Source organism: Hippocampus zosterae, chromosome 5, assembly GCF_025434085.1.
Source record: "Hippocampus zosterae strain Florida chromosome 5, ASM2543408v3, whole genome shotgun sequence".
NCBI lineage: Eukaryota > Metazoa > Chordata > Actinopteri > Syngnathiformes > Syngnathidae > Hippocampus > Hippocampus zosterae.
Window position 1 is genome coordinate 9,084,983 of NC_067455.1, and position 18,567 is coordinate 9,103,549.

General features: G+C 45.7%; 2 protein-coding genes across 5 annotated transcripts in view; both read right to left on the bottom strand.

The window, feature by feature from the left end:
• Positions 1–4,575, bottom strand: part of kcnn3 (potassium intermediate/small conductance calcium-activated channel, subfamily N, member 3) — an 85,278-nt gene extending 80,703 nt beyond the window's left edge. Inside the window, exon 1 of the mRNA XM_052066180.1 lies at positions 4,213–4,575. The gene's annotated coding sequence lies outside the window, so the exon portion shown is untranslated. The remainder of the gene's footprint in view (positions 1–4,212) is intronic.
• adar (adenosine deaminase RNA specific) overlaps positions 1–18,271 on the bottom strand; it is a 45,303-nt gene extending 27,032 nt beyond the window's left edge. The window contains exons 1-16 of one of the 4 annotated variants that reach the window (XR_007962496.1): positions 18,140–18,271; positions 13,223–14,678; positions 12,604–12,932; positions 12,236–12,431; positions 11,965–12,167; positions 11,161–11,296; positions 10,833–11,062; positions 10,573–10,729; positions 9,402–9,570; positions 9,215–9,308; positions 8,983–9,099; positions 8,746–8,873; positions 8,477–8,659; positions 8,239–8,351; positions 7,862–7,989; positions 6,702–7,583 (exon numbers count right to left, since the gene is read on the bottom strand). Coding sequence is in view for 3 of the 4 variants with exons in the window: in XM_052066159.1 (XP_051922119.1) it covers positions 7,235–7,583; positions 7,862–7,989; positions 8,239–8,351; positions 8,477–8,659; positions 8,746–8,873; positions 8,983–9,099; positions 9,215–9,308; positions 9,402–9,570; positions 10,573–10,729; positions 10,833–11,062; positions 11,161–11,296; positions 11,965–12,167; positions 12,236–12,431; positions 12,604–12,932; positions 13,223–14,563 (3,873 nt within the window). In the remaining variant the exon portion in view is untranslated. Of the gene's footprint in view, positions 1–5,925; positions 7,584–7,861; positions 7,990–8,238; positions 8,352–8,476; positions 8,660–8,745; positions 8,874–8,982; positions 9,100–9,214; positions 9,309–9,401; positions 9,571–10,572; positions 10,730–10,832; positions 11,063–11,160; positions 11,297–11,964; positions 12,168–12,235; positions 12,432–12,603; positions 12,933–13,222; positions 14,679–16,994; positions 17,304–18,139 lie in introns of those variants that run through there. The other 3 variants (XM_052066161.1, XM_052066159.1, XM_052066160.1) reach the window with 3 other exon arrangements.
• Between the last annotated feature and the right edge of the window lie 296 nt (positions 18,272–18,567).

Genomic DNA, 18,567 nt, shown 5'->3' on the forward strand with positions numbered 1-18,567 from the left:
GGTCAAAGAAATAAGAAAAGCTTTTGTATGGACAATAGGGTGCAAAAGATGGAAAATGAGGGGGAGGAAAGGATGTAATTGCAAGCTTTGTTAGGCTTTATTGGAGGGGGGGACTATGATGCACGCTGATGATGATATTTTGAGGATGTGTAAATATGCTATGAGGTTCTTGATTAAAGGTACGAGTTGTGCCCTTTAGACGTTCAAAATCGGATTTTTAATCAGTCAGCTGTCGAATAGGTTTTAAACTTCTGCTGCTGTTCAATAAATCACTGCATGGTTTGGTTCCTGAATACATTAAAGAAACCTACGCAATGCACGCAGTCGTGGGCATGCCATCAGTACTGATGGAAAGTCTGTCAATCCGTTACTGACCGCTGCCTGTTTTGCTGAAAAGAAAAAAAAACCTGACAGACTAAGCACTAACAGAAGTGGGCGTGGTTTCAATTTCAAAGAGACACCAATCAGGATCCAATCCATCTGACAGGCCATTTTAACTCAGCTTCAGTGTTACATCTTCGACTACAGAGGTTATCTTACTGCTGAGTGGTGTTAATGCAAAACCAATATTCACTTTTTTTCTTCCCCCAGCTTATTGCCATGGTGACTCTGGTGTTCACACGAATTAACCTTTGCCTGATAGATTGCCTTTCATTTAAAGCCGTTTATTGCCAATCCCAATTGAAGTTTATTGTCAAACTAAACATAAAACAAAGAGAATCACTCGTGTGTTTAAAATATCATCACCTCAAGAAGCATGAAGTGGATTTTTTTTTTTTTAAATCTTGCAGAATAAGAAAATGAAGCACAAAATTATGGGTGGCCCGGTAGTACAGTGGTTAGCACGTCGGCTTCACAGTGCAGAGGTACCGGGTTCGATTCCAGCTCCGGCCTCCCTGTGTGGAGTTTGCATGTCCTCCCCGGGCCTGCGTGGGTTTTCTCCGGGTGCTCCGGTTTCCTCCCACATTCCAAAAACATGCGTGGCAGGCTGATTGAACACTCTAAATTGTCCCTAGGTGTGAGTGTGAGTGCGAATGGTTGTTTGTTTCTGTGTGCCCTGCGATTGGCTGGCAACCGATTCAGGGTGTCCCCCGCCTACGGCCCGAAGACAGCTGGGATAGGCTCCAGCACCCCCCGCGACCCTAGTGAGGATCAAGCGGCTCAGAAGATGAATGAATGAAAGCACAAAATTATTCCTCATCCGGTTGACCACAACTATGCACAAAAATATCAGCGGGGTCACGTCAAACGACTCAACCTGCGGCCCTAGACTTGCCGTCGTGCTTATTAAACGCCATCCGTTGCATTATGAGGACTGGATTGGCTGACCTGTAATGTACAACTACTGCCAGATGGATCGCTATGCATATACAACCCATCCGACATAGTCAAGGGCTGTATTATATTGCTTTTCATAAATCTGTACTTGCGATGAAGACACCCAGCATTTCTTTCCGTCCCTGTTTTATGAAACCGTCAACACAATACCCAAGGAAATGAATAGCGGATTATGGTGCTTGCATACACATTACCCACCCGACCTCCAAACATCACTGAAAATGAGCATACACAATATGATATCCAGGTATTGGATATTGCATCTAAACTATTGAGTATATCAATTTATTATGATGCATTTCTTATCATTATTTGATATTAAAATCTCACCGCTGTCCCCAAGAAAAGTACTGTACGTCAAAATCCAGAATTATGAGGGGGTTTTTTTTCTTTTTCATGGCTGACTATCATTCTGCAGCGTCAGCAGACAGACACGGAAGGTGCGTTCAAGTGCGCAGACACACACATACGCACTTCCCGTCACTTTAACATTCCGGTCGGATTTCTTCTAAGCTCCCTTAAGAGATGATTCAGATGTCCTTTTTCTTTTCTTTCTTCTTTTTTGAGCAAGCGTCGGTGTCTACACCTCCATCACCCCCCTCTGCAGTGATAAGACCCTCATAAGATGCCGTGTCCACATCGGGCCTCGTTTAATACATTGAAACCCTGGTGGAATGCTGTCGCGGTGTCACATGTGATTGAAGAGGCCAGCGGTCTAACTGTGGCTGCGACGAGCGCACACAGCAGTCCCTAAGCCAATATTTACAAGTGGCGCACGGGATAGCTGCGCTCCCCTTAAAAAGTCAGCGAGATGGTCGAAATTTATGCAGGGTTGGCGTTGAGAGATGACTGCACACGCTTCCCCCCGGTGAGTCAGCTGGGCCCAAACCGTCAGCCAAGTGACGCCATTGGTTTGTCTGACTCACATGTCACGCCACAGCTCCTGTCACGTGACCACAGTTTTACATTTAGCAAGTAGGATTACCAGGGTCCATATCACGATAAAGATAAAGAAATAAACTGCAGTTTTGGCATACGTTTGGTGATAGTGACTCACAGCGGAGAATGAAGCCTAATTTGGAGAAAAATGCATGGTTGCAGACTGCTGGAGTGAAATTCAAGGTCTATGGGCCGGATCAGGCCCGCCGTGTCATTTTATGTGGAAACAATTCATGTGTGTCAACTTCCATCAGAATTGCTAACATCTGTACCGAAATGTCAAATTTTCATGCGTAATAAGTAACATTGAGATATTGCAATAATTTTGTTACACACACCTCAATAATTGAACAAGCAACAAATAAAATGTTTACTGATTCCAAAGCTAGTAATACATCAATTTGTTGTGTAGAAGTAATCATATGATGTGATGATTAAACATTTTCATTGTCGTCGCAGCCCCCTACGAGGCAAGACGTCACACTCCAAAGTGGCCCGCGACAAAATGAGTTTGACACCCTTGTTGTAGACAAACAAGGTATCGCAAAAGACATTTTATCATGAATTACAAATAATGAAGCATACCCTATCAATGCTTTGGTTTCATCAAAACATTTGCTCACAAATAGTCAATACATTTTCAAAACTTTTTGCCCCTCAGCGGGGTTGTGGTTAACTAAAGCCGTTTCATACTTTGTTTTACCCAAATGCTCATACATACACGTGTGTTTATGAATATTTTTTTTTTAACCTATCCTCAATTTTCCACTTCAAAACTCACCTATTCCCCGTTTTTGTGCTCAGGCCAAAATATAAAAGTATAGGAACTGCTTGGGCGCCATCTTTGTGCCAAGGAACTATGATGAAGTGAATTGAAGACTTCCATTTAGACAAATGCAGTGCTTTGCGACCATTTTGCAGCATCTATAGGCATTTGTAAACCATTTAACCTTTGTTTTCAAGGAGGGTGGCATGGGGGCGTTGTTGCGGGTTTTCGTTATCCAGGGCACTGAATTATTTATTCCCACTGGTCACATTTAGTGAATGACAGGTCCATGAAGTGGCCATTAAATTCAGGAATTATGGACAAAAAGTTGAGCCACTATTTGTTCTCTCCTTTTGTCCAATTTGTAACCCTGTGAGGCTTTCTTACCCCAGCCGCCTAGTCTTTATTAAGCGTATATGCACTTACAAGTTGCTGTGATCTTGTGTCTTTTCACACTTGACTCCAATGAGGACTTTGCACGCCCCGCTCGGTTTCTGAGATATTCCCCCTTTCCCTCTTCTCATTTATTTCCTTTCGAGAGCATCGATTGGCTCCTCTAAGCACTCTGCTCTGGACTAATATTTCACTCCAAGACCCCCCCTGCCCCCCCCTCTACCCCTTCCTCCTACGTGCTTGTTGCCTCACTCTTCATCATTAGTCCCACTCTCAAAATACTTGACTTGGAAAAAGGCTGTGGGGGCGGGGGGTAGCATTGATTCAAATAAGCTCTCATTATTGAACAGATGCATGCATAGCGGATGACAAATTAGTTTGGGGCTAATAAATACATAAGAGATTATACAAATGTTAACTCCTGCGTGTTGTTGACTTTGTTTTCCCCAAGTGTCTTTAGGAAGGGATGTTCTAATAAAATTATTTATGAGTGACATGACTAATTAGCTGGTAAAATTGCTGCCAGGAACAACGATTGCTCAGCTATGAACAAGCTCTAACAGTTAACGTCATTCAAGATCAGGGGCAAAGTCAGTCATTTGGTGGCTCAAGACTCCGGTTATTGCACTAACAAAAGTTTTTCCACCTCAACACGAGGTCTTCAATGATAATGTACTTTGATTATTATTATCTAACAAGTCATTCCTATTCTGCAAATGGTAAGGAAACGAATCAACCTTTCGACAGTTTACAGTTTGGACCACTTTAATACTCACAAGTCCGTGATGAAAAGGGGCCGTCACTCATCGCTCATGTAGCTCTTCCCTTCCTCTCGATTACACCTTCATCGGCTGTCACTTCTGGCAGCAGCGCTCCCGCAGCTGGCAAGATTGTTTGGCTCTGGCTGTTGACGGTTGCGCAGATTCGGTGTCACCCTGAACAAGTTGAAACATTTTATAGGTTTGATTAAAAAAAAACAACAACAACAAAAAGGGAAGAAAAAATTCCTCTCACCGTCTCTCTTCGCCGAGTTAACTCGTCATTGTTGTTGTGCCAACGGGTTTGGATTATGAGTGACTAAATCAAGTCGGCACATGCATAATTAAGAAGATGGAATGGTTCACTGCTTGAAAAGAGAGGGCGGTGCGGTCAAAGCGATTACGATCGATCATCGGTGTCAAACTCAGGTCCTGGGGGGCCGCTGTCCTGCATCGTTTTCCAAGTCTCCCTGTTGCAACACACCTGATTCAAATGATCAACTCATCAGCAATCTCTGCGGAAGCTTGACACTGAACCTGTTCATTTGAATCAGGTGTGTTGCAACAGGGAGACTTGGAAAACATGCAGGACAGCGGCCCCCCAGGACCTGAGTTTGACACCTATGCGGTAGATGAAACATTGACGTGAATTTAAGAACACCAATTAAGACGACAACAACTGTTTTTAAATCTGGGAGAAAAAAAACAGTTCTTACAAAATGCTCAGCCCCCCCCCCCCCCCGTTTTGCCGAATGGCAAATCTTTCTCTGTTCAAGATGACAATGGTCCTTCCACTTGTCACGTAGAAACGAAACGACGTGAAATTAAAATGTAGTGTTTCACCAACTATACCGAAAGTGACAGAAAATAGCCCCTTTTTTACACGAGTGACAGACAAAAACGTAGGACTGTAGAACGCAAATGTCTTGCGTCATTCTCCTCGGCGACTACCATGCATTGGCGAGGTACAGCTTCCTATTGACGCGTCTCTTTCTACACGAGCGACAGATTGCGGGATCCGAGTCACATCGGAAGACGCAGCATTCAGCCGTTTTACACACAACTCATCAAAGGGGGAGGGGGGAGGGCATTGCTATCACTGTGTGCCTTTTCACACAGCAACGCCGTTTCCCTAGAATCAGATCTGTTCGGTGGCGTTAGCGTGGGAATCATTGATTATCCAAGAGTGCTTTTAACACATCTGGGAATAAATACACTTTCGCAAAGACATCGTCCTACGGGGTTGCCAACTCCGGTATGGGTACGGAATTTTCAAGTTATAAATCTGTAGCTATACCCGTGCTTACATTGTACGATTTCTTTCAGTAGCCTCGGTGTTCAAACTTTGCCATGCAGATACCGCAGTGATTGGCAAGACTTTTGCACTGAGGCCCACTCAAGAAACCCTCAGACAAGATTTTTTGAAAAAGCATCAATAACATCAGGTCACCTCGGACCTGATTCCACAAGGTCTAGTTCTACATTCCCATGCCAAGCCACCCCCCCCCCCCATTTGTATGGAAGCATCACATCCTTTCAGTCATCTTTCGGCATCGTGGGCTAAGCACATAGATTTGACACAGACACGGCCAAACCCTGAAGGTTACATACAATAGCGCGCCGGGCTCCAATATTGAGCCCCGAGGTAATGAAAGCACCCCGCGCCTCAGGGCTTAGCAGCAGATGATGTATGAATTCTGTATGATGGCTGAGAGGAAACCTCCAAACACATTTTGTTGGAATATGATTAATTTATTCTTTTTGAAATTTCCAATCTTCATTTGTAAAAAAAAAAAAAAAAAAAAAGCACAGTTGCATATAATTTTAAATTATACACATATACGCACAATGAGTGTATTTCTAACAAGGCGTCCGGAGGGACAACTATTATTTTTATGCATTGATTGGAAAATAAAACATCCTGTTCAAACAGATTTTGCACCTACACCAGAGGATTGAAACACTTGGAAAGGATGCACCACGCCATTAAAAAAAAAAGGGGCTTAGGGTTACTATCTTAAGCTTTCAATTACTAGAAAAGAAATGCAGGGTGAACTTTTAAGAGCTTTGCCGCAGGCGTCAAGTAGGCGCATGGGAAGGAAAAGCAATAAAAACTCAAACTTACTTTCCAGTTGAAGCGTACGTGTGCTTAAACGCGGTAGTCAGGAACACTCGTTTTTCTACAGTAAGGACATTTATTCCTCCGACAGTCGCGCAACATTTGGGCTACTCGTGTCTGGACTTGGGTATTTGGATCGCATATTTGCATTGGTATCTTTTACATATTGCATCACCAAAATAAAAGAAGAAAAAGGTCGCTAGGTAACAAATATGGTCAGGGTCGAGGTGCTTTTCAATGTACCGGTAAAAAAAAATAAAATATATGGATGCCGGACAAGGTAAAAGAAACGCGGTGGTGGGAACCTCACAGAAGTACATCCTGACGAAAAGAACGCGCGTGCAGCCTGGAGGCCATGACATCTTCTTTCTTGTGTGTATATATAAACGCATAGGACTGATAAAAGAGGTGCACGAAACTCTGATGTGCTAGCGGTAACCACGGCGACCACGCCAGGATGGATGTGTTTTTATCATAGCTGGTTTAAAATCGCTAGAGGCGCCTTTAGTCCACTCAAAGAAAAAGCAAAGTAAATCTCGCTGCTGCTTGGTCATCTTTCAGCATCACCGTTGGTCATCGTGAGAGATCTTTTAAAGACTAAAGGAAGTCACGAGCATGGACTGCATGAGACTCTACAAAATGGCGCCTTGTCAACGCTAACATAACCTGTCGTACATAGCAGCTTTATTTTGCTCCTCCATTCTTGGTCTTTCTAGTTTGCCATTTTCAAGGCCGTTCCTCCTTCAGGCTTCTGATCTAGCTCCTCTTCTGCCCATACTTTGCCATCAGTTTGTCGTTAGCCCGCAGCCACGTTTGCATCAGACGACACATGGGCGGCCGGTGGCTAAGGTTTGATTGTCCTTTTCTTGTCTCCCTCCCTTCTCGATCCGCCTGGCGGCCGAGTACCATGAGCACCGCAAGCTACGCCTCCGCTTGGTTGTATTCCATCGCTCCGCCGTTCCGAGCGCCGCCGAACGCGGCGGGCACGCTGGGCGACTCCTCCCCCGCCTCAAAGCTCTTCTCCTCCAGCGGTTTGCCGATCCACGCGCCGTAGCCGTGGTCGCCAAGCGCTTGGAAAAAGCGGTACTTGGCCAGCTGGAAGGAGTTGGCCGCCAGCTTGGCCTGAACGTATGAGTGCATGGCGAGGAGGTCCTTGCGGTCGCAGCGCTGGCACAGTGTGCGGAACAGACAGAACAGGTTGGACTTGGACACACGGGACACGCCCAGCTTGTTCCTGTCGGGACCAAATTTGGAGCTTAGCTGAGCTATGCTTGAAAAGAAAAACACAAGTTGAAGTTTGTGTTTATTGTTACAGCGGAACCGTAAAACCTGCAACAAACCGACCCGAACCCGAGTGACTCATCGTGCAGTGTGCGATAACTAGCTTTCACAAATCGCTGACCGTTTACTCCTAGTTTTGCAGCTATTCCAAATTTAAATCGGCGTTGAACGGCATCCCAAAGTCGTGGACATAAAAGCCAAACAAAGATGCATTCAATTTCACACACTAACGCAAAAAAATGAACAAATTCTGGTTTGGTGACATACCCATCGAGTTTGCCTTTGGTCCCATCCAGAACCTCCACACTGGTGTGGTCTGGAAGGCTCCAGTTTACGCTCGACTCCTTGGTTTTGCCTGTGTGACGTGTGGAGTCGTAAACGCTGACTCGGCCCACCTATGGAGCAAAGCAGACGGGATGGGATGCAACAGGGTGTTGCATTGCGCCTGGTTAGTATCGAAATGCTAACGCAGTCTAGTACTCGCATCCAGGGTAATTAGTGCAGCGGTCGTCGGCTCAGAGTAAAAGTGACACTCGTTTGGTGCCGGCAGATCAATACGCTTGTTTCATTGATAAAGAAAACAGCTGGAGGGAGGGCTTTGATTAGCGAAAGGAACGCGGGGTGATTTATGACAGGGCTCTCACCTCAGGGTGGTTTAGCTGGAAGGGAGCCGGGAGACTTTGGCTGAATCCGTCGCCATCCCGGCCCAGCCGACAGCACACAGCCCGAGTCAGGTGACCGTGGCTGTACAAATAGCCTGAACAGGAGGAAAGATGGTTACAATGTGAATGAAGATCGATGAGGAAAGTTAGGATTATTTAGACACAGAGAGATGTGTAGACGCAAGAAAGAAGGAGAGCCATATGCGACAAAATGGTTTACCAAGTGTAATTGACTTCAGGTAGATGGGATTCAGAAAGTGAGTGAGCAGCGCCCCCTGTAGGCCCAGTACGTTCCAGCGCAGGATCTTATCACTGCAGCTCATGGTGCGCAGCCTCTCCCCATGCTGAATGCCATCCCAGGTGGGCACAATAGCGCTAGACTCAACCGGGATGGTCCCCTCACCTTGTAACAGCACACACAAACCGACAAAGTCACATGGGTCCACGCTGTGCGCCAGATATCATCATTGCGTGTTTCGAGGCTCTCACCGTTCTCCACTTTGGTGCGCAACTTGCCCTGCTTGGCATTCTCAAACAGAGGCTGGTGACAGCCCACCTCTTCTCCCGTTTCACTGCACGACTTGTCAAACAGAGCGCCATCCCCGCATGGTGCCGTGCTTCAAATTGAGAAAGAAAAGACTAGTTTGAAATGACATATCGTTGCACATGTGGCGGTAAGGGGGGGCAGAAGGGGGAATATGAGGGACAGGGAAAACATCATCTCACCTAATGTAGAGGTGAAAGGTGATGTCAGATTTGATCTGCAGTTTCTTGTCCTGCGCGACCTCAAATATACTGTTGTCTGCACCCTCAAAGTGCTTCAGCAACTCACTGTACAGAAATCTAAGAGCGGAAAGACAGATTTGTGAATAACGACACAGGAGAGACAGGTTTGTGTTCCCAAAATGAAACAGAACAATTTTTTTGGTTTGTTTTTCCTCTAGAGATCAATTTGTACCTAACAAAGCCCCTTCTGGAGATGATTTCAGCATGGCCGTCATTCACAGTGTCTCCTTTGAGGCTCAGCTCCTCCCCTTTCACACAACGGTTGCCTGGAATTGAAAAAAAATGAATCAAATAAAAGAAGAGGGTCAATGTCGCAAATTACGGATCGATAAGAGTTTTCTGGAAAAGACCGCACGCACCCGTTCCCAGGCTGACAACAGTTCCCAGGCCTTCGCCCCTCCTCATGACGATGGTGGCCAGAATCTTGCGTCCCAGCAGACTGTGTTGGATGCGCGTGGTCAAGGCGTTGAAGCGCTGGTGGCTTAACATGGCGATCTGGTCGTGCAACGTGCTGCCACTCACGGGAAGCTAGAAAAAGTTAAAGTGACAGGATAATCACGACATTCTACAATCAGTTCTTTCACTCAAAAACAATTTCCTCTGGCTGTTACGAAGGCATACTGGACACATAAAAGTTGTTTAGGACAGTTGTCGCTTTAGGCCAGGTGAACAATTCTGTTGATTTATTGATGCATCTGCTTGCTAATTAAAAATATTTATCCATTGTGATGTTTCTTTTATAACGGAATTACGTGCGACTGTGCTGTAGAGATTGTGGATGTAAAATAAATTGGAAGGTGAAAAAGTACCGAGAACATAAAGACACCACTGGTCTCTGTGACTTGATTACCTTGGATAGTGGCCACAGACAATGACTCACTCATCTATAATAAGTATCAGACACAGTGATCGACTGGTTAGCACGTCAGCCTCACGGTGCAGAAGTTTAGGGTTTGATTCCGGCTGCGGCCTTCCTGTGTGAAGTTTGAATGTTCTCCTCGTGCCTGCGTGGGTTTTCTCCGGGTAGTCCGGTTTCCTCCCATATTCCAAAAACCTGCATGGCAGGCTGGTTGAACACTCTAAATTGTCCCTAGGTGTGAGTGTCAGCGCGAATGGTTGTTTGTTTATGTGTGCCCTGCGATTGGCTGGCAACCGGTTCAGTGTGTCCCCCGCCCACTACCCCGAAGACAGCTGGGATAGGGTCCGGCAACCCCCCACAACCTTTGTGAGGATAAAACGGTTCAGAAAATGGATGGATTATATACGCTTGGAATTATTGATTGTTGCATGTGATGTAACCAAGTTGGAATGTGCCCACAACCCGTGTGAGGGTAAACAGATTAGCTGGATGTTTACTGGAAAGGGGCCACTAGTTACACAAATACATTTAAATATAAAGCAAGCATCCAGAACCACATTCACTGTTGAAAAAAACACTTGGAAGCATTATTTTCGATTGTAGTACCTTAAGAACCGGACTAGCCATTCATGACTAAAACTAAGAGTCTACTTGGAGGGGGGGGGGGATACCTCAGCAGGGATCAGCTCCCCGGTGCGGGCTGCCCTCTCTGCCTCTCCAATCAGAACGCGAAGAGCAGCGTCGGCTGCCTCCTGTTTGCCCTGCTTCTTGTTGGAGGCGCAAACTGGCGGGAACCAGCGTCCACCCAGCTTGGCCTGATATGTGAACCTGAAAGCCGGAAAGGAAATCAGGACCTGCCATTTTTTTTCACACCCACATCGCACGGCATTCCAGCGACCATTGAAACAACACACGGGAATCTCTCACATACTTGGGCTCGTGCGCTGACCCTGACTGGCCAACCAGGCGGATCTCAGCAGCAAATCCTCTGGCCCTGGCGTACTCCAGAAGCCCCGACACGGCGTTGTTATTCAGGTGGTTGATAAGATCTCCGACTCCGGCTTCGTGGGCGGCTCGTAATTCGTCGGCTGTCAGAGGTGGCAGAGAGGGGCAAGTCCCGCAGCTATCGCTGTCGCTGGAAGACCCGAGGGGCAACTGGGGCTGCGAGGGAGAAGGCCAGGAGACAAAGCTTTACGGAACAAACAGGGAAAGGAAGACAATAAAACCCGGAGGAGTTTGCTCCTATTATTGCCCCTCACCTTGTTGAGCTGCAGCCTACCGTCGGCCATCAATTCTTTGACGGCCTCCTCAGCTGCCAGCTGGCGCGCTGCCTTTTTGCTCGGAGCAGAGGCCTCCGCAAACAGATTCTCTCCAACCTTTACTCTGTACATGAACCTGAGGACGAGAGAGGCGGACGGAGCCAGTTGGCGTCGAGTTGAGCGTTTGATCTCGAGTCATCATCACATCACGATGGATGTTAAATGGAGGCTCCCATTGGACGGGGAAAGTACCATGTACAGTACAACTATACTGTAAATATATTGTTGCAATGAAAGGAGCTGGTGGTGCAAATCAAGACAGAATATGATATGACTTGTGGCAAATTCAGAAAACACAAGCGTTCTGTGTGTCCTAGTCAGCTGACTGTGAGAAGGTTCGGACTAAACGTAGAAATACCGGGAAAAATACTGGCCAGGCAGGACTGTGCTCCTGGAAGAGGAAAGTGGGATGAGAAAGAGAGCCCTCTGACAAACATGTGAGAGGGAGGGGGCATCACACTCCAAAAGGAAGACCCCGGAGGGGGGTAGCGAGCAAACTTAATGCTAACTGAAACATGGCTGGCTTTTGGTTTTCTGTGCAGGAATGTTTAGCGTTAAAGGAGGGCTGCACTGCTGCCATAATTCATGGTTTTTGAATCACTTTTAGCGTGTAAGCATCATTCAAACAAAGAAACGGGGGTTTGGTTCTTCTCACCGCGAGGAGAGGTAGTCGATCTTTCAAGGACGATTCGGATAGCATGACATAAAAAGCCAAAGGCTGTGTGGCAGTGAAGTCGAAAGTACCTTGGATCATGTGGCGGGCCAACTTGGCCAGTGATGATAAATTCAATGGGGTTCCCGCTGCGCTGGCTGTATTCCATCAGAACAGACACGGGGTTCTTCCCCCCAGGCAATGAACGCGACAGTGGCTGGCGAGGTCCCTCGGGCATCCCCATCACTTCCACAGTACCTGGTCCGAACACGCCCCCCGAGCCCTCAATGGTGGCCTGAAAACCACAACCGATCGTTATTGGATTGTCACGATTGAAACTGAAACCGGGAAGTCCTAACTTACGTCCGAGTTGGAGTGCACGTCCCTCGATTGGTTCATCCCAGCGGTACTCCCTTCATTCCCGTTACTCGCGCCTCCCTGCATCTCGCCGAAGAGAATCAGCAAAGTGGCGGCGGCGGCGTCTTTCTTTGCGACCTTCTTAGCGGGGGCTTCGACAATTGGAAACAGTCTCCCGTTCAGCATGACCTGCATGCGGAATCTGGCAAACGGCGCGCCGTTAAAAGACAAACGAGATGTGATCAGCTAAGCAATCATCCGGGTGCGAGCATTAAATGTCTGTATTCAAAGGTATTGATTTTTTTTCCCTCTAAGTGCAGCGTGGAGATCAATCAATGAAAACTTCACGGTCTGAGCGCGGAAGACTAACTGACCTGGGGTCATGGGAGGGTCCCGACTGGTCAAGGAGTATGAACTCACAGCTCTGGCCCAGATATTGGGCGTATTCCATCAGACCGCTCACGGGGTTCTTCAGACGAACCTCCTGCAACTTTGCCCAAAGGTTCTGCGCCGGCGGGGCGGCCAAAGACACAGCGACAGTACCGATCGGGTTGCCGTACTCGGCGGACGCTCTCTCCGAGTCCGTCTGTTTGCGAATGGCGTTCAGGTATTCCGGGATATCGTCGGAGGCCCACTGTCCTTCCACAGCCATTTCCTCCTGACTTGTGTTTAAGGGCGGACGTTGATCCGTGGCAGGGGACAGCTAACGGGAAAATAAAATGTGTTATTCAAATTAGGGAGCGCTGTGCTTCACTCTTTTGTCTCATATTGGACTTTTTTAGAGTAAAACACTTTGGGAAACATCTGATTGTTTGGGTAGAACAGCATTTAGGAGCAACTTTCAAACATTCTACAGTGGACCACAGGAACAGGAAAAAAAGATGTATTCAAAAAGTCAAAGAAGTGGGCTTGATTTAAATGATGCCCTATGCAGAAAATGACATTTTTTTAAATCCAAACAAATCGAAGGTAAACATATGAATCAGAACCTACCACTTCCGTCTTTGGTATCCAACTTTCGTCAAATGGCAGCGGCTCAAGTTCAGACATTGGCTCAGGCGCTAAGAGAGGCTTCTCCTTATTTTTGGCTGGCGCCATCTGCTCGCTCTGTGTGGCTTTAAGGGTCCTCATCATCCTCTCTTTGCGACGGGCTGAGAGCTCCCACGTGGGCGGCTTGACGTCACCGTTCTTCACGACGTCGCCAAGCTTCTCGAGGGCGTACAAGGTGGAATTGACCTGCTTGGAGGTCTTCAAGCCCATGTTTTTGGAGAGCATCAGAGCAGTTACCGGCGCCAAGTTCAGGAGGTGCCGCAAGACGCGCTCCTTTTGATCTGTCATTGTGAACATTTCTTGTGGCCGACTAGGGCTAGATGAGTGAGATGCTTCTGAAAGTGACGATTCTGAAGAAGAACAGGAAGACTGTGTCTCTCTGTGGGGGTCTTCCTCTCTTTCTGTTTTGATCTCTGACTTCACTTCAGCTTGTTGGGGGTTCCCAAAAAGAGACCTTTGAGGGTCTTCAACCTTTGCGGGCTTAATATATAACGTCCACTTTGGGGGTGAAGTTCCTTGCTTGGAGACTTTCTGTGAACGCTCCAACGAGTAAAGGGCCTGGTTGACTATCTTTTTGGGAAGATGTAGTTTTTTGCCCAAGGATTTTGCCGAGACTCTTTTGGTTGGTTTTAAAGCCCTGTGCACCTGGTCCTGGATTTGTGGCGTGAGAGTGATGACGCTCGGTCTCTTTTGGTAGACGGACAAGCCCTGGAAACTGTCGCAGAGAGCGTTAGCACGTGCGCTCCATTCACCGCTGGTGCCGTAGGATTTACTTTGCGCCTGGTTTTGATTCGGGTGTCCAGCAAAACTGGGGGGCTGGCCGTAATAACCTCGACCCCAGGGGGGCTTTGGATATTGAACGTAGCCTGACTGCTGCTGGTGTGGGAAATTATTTAACCTGACGTGTTTTTGAGGAGTGACTTGGAACTGCGGCGCCTCAGTGCGCTGTCCTCTCAGAAACTGGACCTGCAGGTACTGAAAGGAATTGAGGAAAGGGCGGGGATTGTAACTCCGACTATGTGACGGTGCGTTCGGGGTGGGAGGTTTCTGAGTAGAGCTTGGTATGGGCGGGGCAGAGGGGGTAAGGGGAGACGGAGGCCGTGGGGATGCTACAGGACAGACAGGTCTGTTGTAGTGATTTGGAAATGGCTGCTGAAGCTGCGGGCCGCTTCTTTTGAAGGAAGCGGACGGGCCGGATCTTTCAGGATGCTCCCTTGCTTGGTAATATGGTGGTGGGTGCCGGTAATACTGTTCGTTGTAAGGCCCTCCTCTACCTCTGCTCATAGCGCAGGGGTCGAGAAAGAAAGGGGGCCGACGTGGCTGGATGCGCGGTCTATATCCAAATGTACACCATCCAAAAGCAAACCCCGATCATCAGAGGAGGATAGCTTCGGTACACCTAGAAGACAAACAAAGACAACCATAGGACAACATTAGATATAGACAGAAGCAGGAAAGGGATAGAAATACGAGAAAAAGAAGAAGCTATTTCACATTAAAACCCCCACTGGTGACCCTTCAACCTGACATGATCAAATCGCATAGAATATCCAATATCAAGACCACATCAGGGGGCATTATTTTACCAACAGAAATTCCTATGCTGTGACATAAAAAACCTATATCAGTATCACGGGGAAAAAGACGATGGAAATCAACACCATGGCTACCAGCCCGCCGTTGTACGCATTTATAGAATTATAACCTTGTCAGTCAACAAAGACATTGCAAGGTGACACTCGGTACCAGTCACGCAGAAACTTAATCCCCGGGTAAAAGAACATTGATGAATAATTTAGATCTCCTTCCGACTATTCCATTTTATTTGGAACCTTCCAATGTTTTTGATAGATGTGAATTTAACACGGACTGTTGCAAACAAACGTCACCCGACAATGAAAAAGGCTCAGAAACTAAATTTACTTACATCCACAATACACTACATGCACATATACTGAAATTGACGATATTAACTTGATATTTATAAGTTACCAAAAATATATAATCAATTAGCAAGAGCTTCATGATCATCTCCTGGTCTCTCTTGCTTGGTGTTGCATGCTTAGCGAGTCCTTTTATCTCTTTGGCGAAAGCTACTCGTGAGAAGGGGAATGTTTTTTTCACTACCGAGGACAAGCTCCACACCGCACAGCTCGCTATTGTTGCTCGGCACGGACTGAAGAGTAAGGTAGCTTGGCACATGGTGTTCTCAAACAGTCACAAAAGAAAATGGTCTTGGTCTTTCACTTGTATAGCGCTTTTCCATCTATTAACCCTCCTGTTGTCCTCATTTCCTGTACACACCCTGTGTGCTCCGGGTCAAAATGACCCATCTTCACAAACCCCCCCCCCAAATAAGCAGCTAAATTGAATTTTAAACACCACATTTCATATTACTTGAAGAAACAACCTGTCCTTCACCACATTATGTGTGATATAGTTCTCCCTCTTCACTTGGACTTCTAAAGCTTAAGAAAAGGAAAAAGAATTGTGCGAAAATTAGTTGTGGGTGTATTTGTATTCATTCCACTGACTAAAGTTGTTTTCTTTTTTTTTCATCTAGTAAACTATTTAGGAAAATACAAGACAAAATTATGAAAAATAAGATGACCCATTCAACTAATTAGCACATGTAGCGCAGTATGCAAGTGCACTGCCTTTGCAGATATATTTCTTTCACCTAGAGCACACAGTATGTGTTTTACAGTCCTTCTTTTGAGGGCAGAACTGGCATTTCTTCTTCTTCTTACTTGCCCTCGCTGGGGAATTGGCTGTAGAAGGTGGATCATCAGGTTTCTCAGGAGCTCGTGTACGTTTTGTTCTGCATGCCTGCCTTGTTGGTTGTATGCTGCTGAGGGCCATGTTATTTTGCCATTTTTTTCAAGGAAAGTCTCTCTTTCATCTTCAGGGATTTCTTGTTCTGAAGATGATTCATCATACTCTGGGTTATATTCCTCCCCATCTTCTTCTGATACATCCTCTACTTCCTCTTCTGAATCAGTTGTCTTGCTGGACAGCAGAAAAAAAATCAGCTCTAGAGCCTCTTCAATGTCATAATGCACACTAATGGCGTCAGCACAGAGAGAATTCGGAGTCCTGTCATCTGTAGCACCTTTATAACCCCTTGAAATCTACAAAAAAAGAGTTCTGCCATCTACGAGAACGCGACCTATCTTGACTTGTTTATGTCTGCTACTGTCTTGTTCACGTGTTCTACTAATTTGATCCGAGACACAACTAAAACATTGAAAGGTTTTATGGTGTGTAAATAACTTTGTGACCTTGATTTCAACCCTATTAGCCTCATGGGTCATTTTGACCCGAAGACCACCTTTGTACTTCTTTTGTACAGCTTCCATGGAAATGTGAATAAAAACAACACAGTTGGGGCCGATCTAGGAAAAGTCATAAAATTTCAAGTTAATAAAATATCATTTAGGGGCGTTTTTAACACAGTGACGGGTCATTTTGACAGAGGACAACAGGAGGGTTAAGGCACTCAAAGCGCTTCCCACTAATGTCACATTCACCTACTGATGATGCAGCATCAGGAACAACTGAGGGATCAAACCCAATACCTCTGGGTTGAGGACACAACCATTCTACCACTGTTACATGCCGAAATAAGTTTTTTTAAAAATCGGATGTTATTAAATGCTTTTATTTTTTTTCCCAAGTGATTTACAGTAGTATCAGCAATACATGTGATCCTCACCTTATTGTTGGAAGCGGCTGCAATTAACACTTTATAAAGAAGATTCCTTAAAATGGGCGGTGGTGAAAATTGAAAATAAAACTCCCAGTTGTGTGCTTCAGGTTACAAAATATTTATCTGCTTCTTCCAAGTGAGGACTGGTTCTCGGATTTGTCCACGAAACAAAAACAACATGGGTGATGATATAAGTACGTTATGTTAAAAATCTATTTTAAATATACAACTGATCTCACGAGCAACCCCCCAAAAACGATGCAAAAGGACGAGGTGTTAACACTGCCACCAGACATTCGGTTTCGATTTCACTTCTTGAGGTTAGCTTTTGTTTGAGTCATGTGACCGGAAGTCAGACTTATGCTGTATGAATGTTGTATTGAACCCGCCCCCCTAAACTGACTCCTGTGCAGGGAGAAATTATGATGCGTTGTTGTGGCATTCGGACAGAAAGTGGTCACCACAGAAAAAAAACACGGCAAAACATGATATCAATCAAGAAACAGTACGTGCACGACAGCACTTTAAACGAAAACCACAGCCGAGGAATCAAAACGCATTAAATAAAAAGCGTATTCTATTTTAAGCCTAATTTTACCGACAGCCCATAACAAACAAATACGCATCACTCTTTTTCAAGTGTGCACCAAAACATATTTTACATGTGCTACAGTATTATAACACGTTTTGTCGAGAGGGCAGCATTGCGCGATTAAACCACGTGCACGCGAATTCGGTGCAATTTTGAGACAAATAAAGAAACCGTGACAGACAGGTGCGCCCCCAAAAGTAATCGAGAAGTGCTACATTTTAAAAGTTTTGTTTTTGTTGTTGTTCGTGGCGATTTTGAGGTAGCGAGACAAAGCGGCAACAACCTCCACGATCTATCCAAAGAACACGTGTCTTTAAATTTTTCCAAGCATCACGGTAAAATGAATTAAAAGTGCGAAGCGGCGATAGCGCCTCTTCAAGCTAACGGAGGCTAGTCCGTTTAGTAGCCTAGCTCCATTCCGATGGCGGTCATATATAGTGTATACTGCACCGCCACTGCGCCATTTCTAACCTACTAGCCTGGCGCACACGCCAGTCGTTGGCTATATATCATACCGTTTCATCAACAAACAACAACAACAAGGAATTCCATCTCTTACCTCAATCCACTATTTTGCCCAGCTGGCTCAGGGAAAAGCGTCACAGAGATGGAAACAAGCTCGGGCACCATACAGAGAATTTTGACGATTACGCCTTGCGACAAGAATGTACGACGACCTGTCGCGGAATTATGACGTTGCATCCAACGTTTTCTTATTTTGGCTTGAAAAAGGGAAAACATTACAATACTGTACACAAATAATGAAATCCACAAATAAATAATATGTAGTTCTAACAAACAAATACAATGATTAAATTATGCACAATGCAAACAAACAAGCAATGCATTTTTGGGGAATTATAGTAATTAAAGGGAATAACCTATTGCGCCTCAATTTATACAACGGTATAACTCATATGATAAAATGTTTTAAATACACCAACAATGAAATGTATTTTTGCACTTGATCAAAAGTTAAGCGGGTTA